At 30.1% G+C, this 11,462-nt stretch overlaps 1 protein-coding gene across 1 annotated transcript; it reads right to left on the bottom strand.

Annotated features, from left to right (window-relative positions):
• Positions 1–5,253: 5,253 nt before the first annotated feature.
• LOC107463309 (uncharacterized) lies at positions 5,254–8,926 on the bottom strand. Its single transcript, XM_016082095.3, has 5 exons — positions 8,818–8,926; positions 6,881–8,410; positions 6,571–6,802; positions 6,191–6,273; positions 5,254–5,562 (listed from the first exon to the last, which is right to left on the bottom strand). Exons 2-5 carry the CDS (start codon positions 8,318–8,320, stop codon positions 5,491–5,493), a joined length of 1,827 nt encoding a protein of 608 aa, XP_015937581.1. The 5' UTR covers positions 8,321–8,410; positions 8,818–8,926; the 3' UTR covers positions 5,254–5,490.
• Between the last annotated feature and the right edge of the window lie 2,536 nt (positions 8,927–11,462).

Here is an 11,462-nt window from a genome sequence, read left to right as displayed (position 1 = left end):
TTTGCGAGATTACTGGCTCAAATTATTCGATTAAAAGCACAATTTCCAGAAAATCCAATCAAAGCAATTCGCCTTGATAATGCTGGTGAATTTACTTTTCAAGCTTTTGATGCTTATTGTATGGCTAATGGAATAAGTGTTGAACATCCAGTAGCTTATGTTCACACACAAAATGGGTTAGCAGAATCACTTATTAAACGCCTCTAATTAATTTCTAGACCCTTGCTTATGAGAACAAATCTCCCATCCTCGGTTTGGGGGCATGCTATTTTACATGTTGCAGCACTTATTCGTTTGAGGCCAACGGGTTACCATCAGTTCTCTCCTATGCAATTAGCTTTTGGCCAGCAGCCAAATGTTTCCCATTTAAGAATATTTGGGTGTGCGATATATGTTCCCATTACACCACCTAATCGCACCAAAATGGGACCCCAAAAAAATTGGGAATATATGTTGGATATGATTCTCCCTCTATAGTGAGGTATCTTGAGATACAAACGGGAGATGTATTTAAAGCCCGATTTGCAGATTGTCATTTTGATGAATCAAAATTTTCAACATTAGGGGGAGAGAATAAGCTTCCTGAAAAGGAACTTAACTAGAATGCATCATCGTTGATGCATTTAGATCCTCGATCAGGGCAATGTGAACTAGAAGTTCAAAAGATTATACATTTGCAAAGCTCGATCAAGGCAATGTGAACTAGAAGTTCAAAAGATTATACATTTACAAAGAATAGCAAATGAATTGTCTAATGCATTTTCCGATACAAAGAGGATAACCAAATCTTATATACCAGCGGAAAATGCCCCAATTCGAATTGATGTCCCAGTAGGACAAGTAGCTACTGAAGAAAATTCACGCCAGAAGCGTGGCAGGGCGGAAAATGCCCCAATTCGAATTGATGTCCCAGTAGGACAAATAGCCACGGAAGCAAATACACGCCAGAAACGTGGCAAGCCTGTCGGTTCCAAAGATAAAAATCCTCGAAAGAGAAAAGAGGTAAATACGATTCCTGTTGAAAAAGACATAGTAAAGACACCAGCAGTTGTCCAAAATTCTGATATAACGCCAGAAGACGTTCAGGTACCTGAAAATTGTGAAAATGACGAGATCTCGATAAATTATGTCTTTACAGGAGAGAAATGAAATTGTGAAAATAATGAGATCTTAATAAATTATGTCTTTACAGAAGAAAAATGGGACTGAAATAAGGCAATTGTCAATGAAATATTTGCATATATGTGGCATTAAATATCATGCATGAAAGTAAGGATCTTGAGCCAAGATCAGTTGAAAAATGTCGACAAAGAAATGATTGGCCAAAATGGGAAGTAGCCATGAAGGCTGAATTAGACTCACTTGCAAAACGTGAAGTCTTTGGACCTGTAGTCCATACACCAGAAGATGTAAAACCTGTTGGATATAAATGGGTATTTGTGAGAAAACGAAATGAGAAAAATGAAGTTGTGCGCTATAAAGCCCGACTTGTGGCACAAGGTTTTTCACAAAGGCCCGGTATAGATTATGAAGAAACGTATTCCCCTGTAGTGGATGTGATAACATTGCGTTATTTGGTCAGTTTATCTGCATATCATAAACTGCATATGCATTTAATGGATGTGGTAACAGCCTATTTATATGGCTCATTAGATCAGGATATCTATATGAATGTCCCTGAAGGACTAAAGATTTCTAAACCATCCAGTGAATATTCGCAAGGATTATACTCAGTCAAATTGCAAAGGTCTTTATATGGTCTAAAGCAATTTGGACGAATGTGGTATAATCGTCTTACTGAGTATCTAGCCAAAAACGGATTCAAGAATGATGACATCTGCCCATGTGTTTTCATAAAGAAAACTACATCTGGGTTCATTATAATTGCTGTGTACGTTGATGATTTAAATATCATTGGGACTCCTGAAGAGATTCCAACAATTATAAAAACTCTAAAAGAAGAGTTTGAGATGAAAGATCTTGAAAAGACTAAATTTTGCCTCGGTTTGCAGATCGAGCATACAAAAGGCGGGATCTTTATTCATCAAACAACATACACAGAAAAGATCTTGAAGAGATTTTATATGGATAAGTCACATCCATTAAGTACCCCAATGATCGTAAGATCTTTGGATGTGAAAAAGGATCAATTCCGCTCTAAAGAAGAAAATGAAGATATCCTTGGTCCTGAAGTACCATATCTTAGTGCCACTGGAGCACTAATGTATCTTGCTAATAATACGCGACCTGACATATCATTCGCGGTGAATTTACTAGCAAGGTATAGTTCCTCTCCAACCAGAAGATATTGGAGTGAAATCAAGCAAATCTTTCGATATCTTTATGGAACGGTTGATATGGGATTGTTTTACCCCTATGGATCCAAGTCACAATTAGTTGGCTATGCAGATGCTGAATACTTGTCTGATCCATACAAAGGGAGATCTCAAACAGGATACCTGTTCACATATGGTGGTACAGCTATATCATGGAGGTCCACGAAATAGACGATAGCAGCAACCTCCTCTAATCATGCTGAAATACTAGCGATACATAAAGCTAGTCGCGAGTGTTTTTGGCTCAAGAGTTTGATCCAATATATTCTGTCATCATGTGGACTGATTGATCATAAGATAGTTCCAACTATCCTGTTTAAAGATCGTGTTTGAAGATAATACAGCATGCATTGCTCAACTTAAGGGTGGATACATCAAAAGTGATAGAACAAAGCATATTTCTCCCAAATTCTTCTTCACTCATGACCTTCAAAATCAAGAGACAATTGATGTCCAACAGATCCGTTTAAGTGACAACCTGGCAGATTTATTTACAAAGTCACTCTCAAAATCCTCCTTTGAAAGATTGGTACATAAGATTTGGATGCGCCGATTTCGAGACATTAAATGATGTCGGCAAGAGGGGGAGACTGTACTCTTTTTCCCTTGGTCAAGTTTTTTTCCCATTGGGTTTTTCTTGACAAGGTTTTTAATGAGGCAGTCCCCATCACAAAGAATATTGTACTATTTTTCCTTCACTAAGGTTTTTCCCAGAGGGTTTTCCTTTAGTAAGATTTTAATGAGGCAATAATCCTAAATGGGCATCCAAGGGGGAGTGTTGTGATAAGAACAAACAACGTGGATGCCCATTCCCATGCAAAACTCACTTTTTCAAAGAAGGAATGACATTAAATGCATGTTGAAATTAAGCTCCCAATATGTGTATAAATAGAGGCTTTTGCCTCCGAGAGAAACACAAGCAAGTAATAATAAAATCACTTCTCTCTTTATGTATTTCACAACAAAGTTTACTTTTAAGATTTTTTTCTAAAATAAAATAAAAAAAAATTATTATTCTAAATTTAATTTTAGAAATGTCATTTTTTGTTAAGAGTGAGTTGGCTCAAACCCAGTGAACTCCATCTAATTTATTCCTGTGTACTTCTATCTACTTTGGAAATAATAATAATAATTGTCTTTCGTAATTTTTCAATTTTTTTTCACCCATTTTGATATTTTTGAAAAAGGATATTGGAGAGGTTAGACAAAATCTATATAAATTATAGAGTTTGTTGGTGGATGTGGTAAACTTGTCCTAAGTACAAAAAAAAAACGTATTTAAAAAATTAAAGTTAAAAAAGTAGGTATAGAGAATTAATTATTTTTTTTATTTTAAAAAAATTTTCTCTCCTTTTATAAGTGATCTTTTTAATATTTAAAAAGATATTTTTTAAGTGATGTCATAACTATATTTTTTATTTTACTATAAAAAAATAATATAGAAAAAACATAACTTATTCTATAAACAAATTAGGCTTTTAAATATAATCTGAATTGTTAAATGGGTGATTTTCTTGTAATATTATAAAAGTTATAAAGTATTTTTTTTATAAAATAATAGATATGAAAATTAAAGAAAAAAATTAAAAAGTAGAAATAACAATAACAAAAAATTCGTTGAACAAATTAGTTAAAAAAATTAAAATATAAAAGAACAATAAAAAAACTATTAAACAAACTAGTTAGCTCATAAAATTATGTCTTATCATATGATTTCAAGTTAAAAGAGCTTATATTATTTGATATCTATTTAATCTCAAATAATATGCATTGCTTTAGTATATTATACGTGCGTAAAAATTAAAAAAAAGACTTGCGTGTAATTATTTTTATATAAAATTAATAATTAAAAATTATTAAATAATTTAATTTAAATAAGTATAATATAAAAAAAATTTTACTTACCAATTCATATAAAAATAATTATATATAAACTTTTACTAATAAACAAACTTTTATTAGTGATGAAAATTAATATTAAATTATTTTATCGTTCTTCGTTTTCTGTTCTAAAAATCAATAGATACTATGTCATGGATAAATATATTTATATGATTTTGAAATAACCTCATAAAAATTGAAAAGTGAGATTTTTCTAAAATTAAAAATATACAAAATATTATGTAAAATAACTTATGAATAAATGTATTTAACATATTAGTATTATTTGTTATTATAACAAGAAGGTATAATATATAGAAAAGTGAAAAAATATATATTTATGAAAATCATCCTTCAAAAAAGTTGAAAAAAATGAAAAAAAAACTTTGAACATGTCTAAGAATATTCCATACATCCCTGACACATTTGTGATAAAATAGTAGTTTCTTAGTGTAAATTATAAATATTATTTGTAACTTACATAATATTTATCTTTTCCAAAGTAAGCAGATTATAACAAATATTTGTAAAATAATAACAAAAAGAACAAAAATAATAATAAACATATTAATTATATAAATAATATTTTTTTAAATGTACAAAATAATATATACAACACATATAATTGTTGAGCAATAAAAAATGACAATAGACCTAATTAGAATATAATATTTGTTGTTATTTTTAGTAATTATTGTTAAAAATAATAATTCAAACGGGTTATGAATTTAAAGTAATTGTTCAATTTGCTACTCGCAAATACTTTAGTAATAATATAAAATACTATTATATTAAAAATTAGAAGTATAATTTTTCTCATATAAACAAACATATATAATTTAAAATTACTAAAAAAATCATAGTTATTTGATGTCTTCAAAATATGCATTTGAAAGTTGGAACAATAATAAATTAATAATCAATACATAAATTCTTTGGGTAAATGAAGTTTTCTCATTTTAGAGAGCAATAAGGTGCATTACAAATCCTTATGAAATAAAAAATTATTGATCCTGTGAAAATGAGGGAAGTGCAATAAATCGGAACGTGTGAAGTGTATTAAAAGTATTAAAAGTATGAATGATGAATCTCATCTTCTACCAAAGTTAATAGTGGTTTATATACATACATGAATACATGTATATGAAACTTCTAGATCAAGTCAACTAAATAACTAATAAAGTTAACGACCTAGCTCTTAAAGCCTTCACTCTTTCTGAGACGCCATGTAAAACATGCAATGAACATGACCATATACATCAGATAACACTTTTTACATCTTAGGTGCCGGCTTACAATATTCAGGATAGATCCATGGCTTGAACGCCTCATCATCCGCACAATGCTGCGTGTAACCAACATAATAATTAAAACCAATTATAAATGTCAAAATGTATATATATAGATTATAGAAAGGGCAAGGGTTAGAGAAAACTTAGTGATTTAAAGGGTGTTTTCAGCTATACTTAACTTCTTAGAGTTATCATAATTTATCAGCTCTATCATACATGCAAGACTATCAAGAAATATAGTTCTGAAGTATTAGAAATAGGATCATGTGGACAAAGAAATAAAAAAACAGATACTTATTAATAATAACATGAATATTTTACATAATTAGTAGAAATAGATTGGAAAAGAAAAATTGATTGCAAAGTAACTTATAAACTGCTCCAAACTAGTCAAGACATTCTTGAAAGTTTTGTTAAATACCATTAATTGTAAAACATGTGAGCCTTTATAGGACATGATTGTTCATTATCTCCAACTTTCCTTAATGTTAAATGTGTTTAAGTGATGAATGGCATGTAGCAAAACTTCTATCTTGTTCCCAGAGAATCTAATTATTTCGCGCTATGGTTATACATGTTATTAGGTGGATAAGCAGACAGATCAACATTATTAGTTGAGCAGGGCACGAAGAGCTAGAAAATTAAATTGTGCAGGATGCTGTAATATCAAGTTATACATACCGTCAACCAAAAAACAAATCCACGTAAGAGGGTCAGACGTTTAGGATAATCACCACTAACTGATTTTAGTTTTTTGTTCAGATCTGCAAGATAGATAAGCATATAAATATAACTCATTGTTGCTAGTCTTCTGAAACATCTAATGAAGCTAGACAAAAGCATCTTTCCATTTCATGTATTTAAGGACCATCCTGGTAAGATAAGTACTCTCTGTCACTTTTAAGTGATTCCATGTTCTATTAAAATAATTGATTGTAGTGAATGAATCAGTTCTAATTCAAATTGAAGTATACAGCTTTGAGCTACATTTGGTGACTATTCAAGGACAAAAATACAAAGATACTTGTATATCAAAAGGAGGGACTGAAAATTCTACTTACCAACATGATGATTAAGAAGAGATTTCCCAAGATAATTTCTCTTACAGGTCCTAGGGCCGCTGCGATGCTCTTTATGGTATTCGACTAGCTTTCTATGTTTCATATATTTAAAAAGCTTCTTATACTCTTCCTCACAGTAAGGCTTCTCCAGCTCTTGCATGAGTTTTTCTCTGTACTTTGTGTATTTCGTTGCATTGGCTTTATCATCATGCCAATAATGTTCCAAATTCAACTGCAAAGCAACACATAAAGGCATAATATCAAATGCAAAGTAAAGGGTAAATTCATATATAAAATTATAGATACATACACTTGGAACCTTTCGCCTTCTTTTGCAGAGTGCATCGTCATCATCCTCTTCAATCTCCTCCTTTACCTTTATTTCTATGCCAGACGGAGGGTAAATGTGATCACCCTTTGCTATGTGATCATTCTTTTGTGGTGTCTCACCTTTGAGCGTACCCTTGTCATTACCATCATTCTTCTTTGCCTCTGAAGCCCCGCCATTGCAGCTGCCATTAGAGTCCTTAACTGCATCATTTCTCAATTCTTTTGGTTTCCTACCCCTGCGCTTACCGCTATATTTACCATCATTGTTTTGTGCCCTAGAAACCTCCACAACATTGGCATTGCCATCGCCATTGGAATCCTTGACAGCATGTTTTCCCAAACCATTTGGTTTCCTACCCCTGCGGTTACCAACATGATTTTGTGCTTTTTGAGACACACCATGAAAATCCTTAACCACGACTAGTCCTGAATCTTTTGGTTTCCTACCCCTACCCCTGCCCTTGCACTCACCCACATGATTTTGTGCCTTTGGGGATGCATCATGAGCATCCTTAACCATTTGTCCTAAATATTTTGGTTTCCTACCCCTGCGCTTCTCGCTATAGTCACCCGCATTATTTTGTGCCTTTGGAGACACAACATGAGAATCCTCAATTATTTGTCTCAAATTTTTTGGTTTCCTACCCCTGCGCTTCCCACTATAATTACCAACATTATTTTGTACCTTTGCAGACACAACATGAGAATCCTCAATTATTTGTCTCAAATTTTTTGGTTTCCTACCCCTGCGCTTCCCACTATAGTCACCAATATTATTTTGTACCTTTGCAGACACGACATGAGAATCCTCAATTATTTGTGTCAAATTTTTTGGTTTCCTACCCCTGCGCTTCCCAGTATAGTTACCAACATTATTTTGTGCCTCAGAAGCCACAGTAAGAGCCACATCAGGGTATTCTATACAAATATTTTGCTCAGGGATCTCAATCACATAGCATGTTCCACGAGCCTTCACATTATCCAAAAATAATTTGTACTGGGGATCTTCAGCCACATCTCCAATCTGGGGATCTTCAGCCACACCTCCAATCAGGGGTTCCTCAGCCACATTAACCAATAAGCTATCACCATCATCCTCCTCGTCTTCCCGAGGAACGAAAACACCATCATCCTCCTCGTCTTCCTGAGGAACGAAAATATAATCCAACCAATACCTGTAATCTTCTTCAGTAGAAGTGTCATCTTCCTCTGCTGCAAGACAATCGAATGGACTCTTCACACTAATGTATACATCTTCGCAGAGTGGCTCCAGTCCTTTTTTTCTATTACCACTCTTTGAACTAGATGGTTCCTCCATGTGTCTTAAAAGGGCGCTGTAAGAATCCATTGAACTTTCTTCATTAGCAGTTGCAAGGTCCTTATTCTTCTCCAATGTCCTTCTCCTCTTCTTGCTATCCATTTGTACTTCTCTAGACAAAAAATTCACACTTTCTTTCTTCTTTATTCTTTGTCTTGACTTTACAGTTTTCAAACACTACCAAGAACCCATCTTCCCCATATCAATTAAAAATAGAAAAGAAAACCAAAAAGTCTTTTCTCACACAAAAGAAAGTGAAAGTGATCACAAAATAGAGACCAGTATGACTGACATTTTAACAAACAGGTTATGGGGGTAAGATGAATTTTTCTAGCAAATTATTTTTTCCCCTTTCAAATCTCTATAACATTGTTTCATGGTTACAGGATACCACTTACTTTAGCTCAAAGACAAATTAGTGATTACATTACTTTTTATATAAAACAGTTCAGATTATTTTATGATTATCATATGATATAAGGATGAAGATGAGAAACTTGAAAACAGAAAAGAATATAAGGGAAAAGGTGTTAGCAGCAACCATGTTAGTACAAAGAAACAAAAAGAAGCACTTTAAAAAGTTGGTACATGTAGCTAACCTGAACCCTAATTTTCAACAGAGAGTTGCAGATTGAAGAAACTCGGTAATCTTTACGTGTTTTTTTTTTTTTTTGAAGAATATTGAAAGATGAAGTACAGATTACAGAAGAAGAGTGACAAGTGAAAGCGAAAAGCCGAAAACCACACTCGTAGTGTGGTAGTGAATTGTGAGGTTTGACCGTTGACTAGGTAGAAAATATTCTGTATTGAAAATAAATGTAAGAAAAGGAAAAAAAAAGTTTCTCTTTTTAGTTTCTACTATTTTATTTGGCTTTTTTTTTTTTGAAAAAATAGAAAGTACAGGCTGTATCCTGTATAGCAACCGATTTTTTGTTTCTCAATAAATAAAATTATCTTAAAAAAGTAACTGATATTAAAAATATTGATTCTCTGATATTACTTTTATAAAGAAAACAAAAGTCTCTCTTTTTCTTGTTTTTCTATATATAGTGATTATTAAATTATTACATTAATTAATAAATTTGATGTAAATTTTATATAATGTTAGTGTGTAAATATATTTAAAACTATTTTACTACTCTTTTTATATTAATAATAGAATATTCAATAATTTTTTAGATGATTTCTTATTTTAACATTTTTAAAATAAATATATGTTTAGCTAAAATAACAAATAAACATAAAGAGTATATGCAATTAAATATGTTCTAAGGAATTTCATTTAAAAAATTAAAACATAATATTTCTATAAAATTTGCTAAAATTAATATATTATTGTTTTTTTTATTTAAATTTATAAAAATTTTATCTTTTATAAACGAATATATGCAATTAAATAATTTTGACTAAATTAATCATATTACTAAAAAATATTAAAACATTATCATTAATTTAAAAAAAATCTTTTTATTTAAATAAATAAATAATTCATTATTTGCAAAAATACACAAAATATGAGAGAAGTTGTTTTGAATATACAACTGGGACCATTTTGCAATATTTTAAGAGCAATTTTCAATAAGATATTTTTTGGGTATTTTAAAATTAAAATTTGTATTAAATACAATATTTGAAATGATACTGATATTAATAATGAGATACTGTATCATCTTGAATAAAGACTAATAAAATACTATTATTTGTATATTTATTAAATTCATTAAATGAATATTATAACCTTATTATGTAATGTTATTAAATTGAAATGAAATTAAATATTAGAATGACGAATTTTATATTAAATTTTAAATTAATTTTTATGACGTATAGTCACAAATACTTATGTAATATTATATGGAATTAAAAATAGAATTAGAGATGTTCTAATATGTGCATGGTTTAATGTGCATTTTGTATGAGGGTGTAGAGACCTGAGTTTTGGTTTTCAATCAACAATTTAACACACATTTCGTATGGGGGTATTGTGAAATGGGTTGAACTTTCTTATGCAAAATAAATCACATTTCAGAATAGGGTTTGGAAAAATGAGAGAGAATTTAATTACTTTAAAACCCCAATGAGATATTACCAAATGAATTTTGGTTTTGGTATCCAAACTAATTCCAAAGTGGGGTTGCAAAGTGAGGCATGATTTGTGTGAATAAAACCACATGGTGGTATTGCAAAATCAGTGGAAATTTTGCAACAAAAAAGAGTTTGCATTGAGAGTTCCCAACACATTTTGCATTACCACATTGGATTTTTAGGGCAGTCAAAACTCTCTCATTTATCTACCTTTTACTGCAAAATGGGACTTATTTAAAAAAAAAACCCATTTTACAATACCCTCATACAAAAAGTGTGTTAATTGAAAATCAAAAATCAATTTTCTTCACCCACCTTAATTGATAAAATTAAGTTGTAATTATATGTCCAAATATTTTTTTATAATTTTTGGCTTTCACGTATTGCTGGAAGTACTAAATTTTTACTATTTAAATTTAAAAAAAAAACATTTTTTTCAAATGGGCTGGGTAATATTTATTATTTCTAAAAAATAAAAATTTACGTTTTCTTTTAAATTCTGTTACTTGTTAAATCATAATAAATTTAGATTCTCTAAAATAAAAAATTTAAAAAATAGTAAAATAAATTATTAATTAGATCATTATTGATTTTGTAACTTTCATCAAATACATGTCTTACTATTTTATTAACTCTCACTTTACAAAATTTTAATCCAACAGAATATAACTTGGGATCAATTTTACAATTCTCCAAAAAATGTTGATTTAACTACAAAATTCAAGAAAATTGACTGTCTCTAGAGATTATAATATATTTTATTTCTCGTTTGATTACAATTAATTATTTATTTTTTATTATGTTATTTTATTTTTTTTAATTATTTAGTAGTATTTTGTTGTAATCAACTGATATTGAAGAAAAATTGCTTTTTCCATAATATATATATAAAAAATAGCAAAAATTTAAAAAACAGCTTTAAAAGATATGTTAAGTGCGTTTTTTATGAGTTTGAGTTTCTAAGAAAAATATTATTATAATATGATATAAAAAAAATTTTAGCTAAAACTTTTAAAATTCTTATTGATAAAAAAATTAACAAAAATAAAAATCTAAAAAAATATATAGTATCAAAACATAGTATCTAAAAATAGGTTACTTTCTTTGCTGTTTATCTAACAAATAAAGAACTTTTATTAAGCTTAGGTTAAGGTGAATC

Source organism: Arachis duranensis, chromosome 8 (assembly GCF_000817695.3).
Source record: "Arachis duranensis cultivar V14167 chromosome 8, aradu.V14167.gnm2.J7QH, whole genome shotgun sequence".
In the NCBI taxonomy this organism is placed as follows: Eukaryota; Viridiplantae; Streptophyta; class Magnoliopsida; order Fabales; family Fabaceae; genus Arachis; species Arachis duranensis.
The sequence above is the reverse complement of the archived record's forward strand: the minus strand, read 5'-3'. Positions and strand labels throughout refer to the sequence as shown.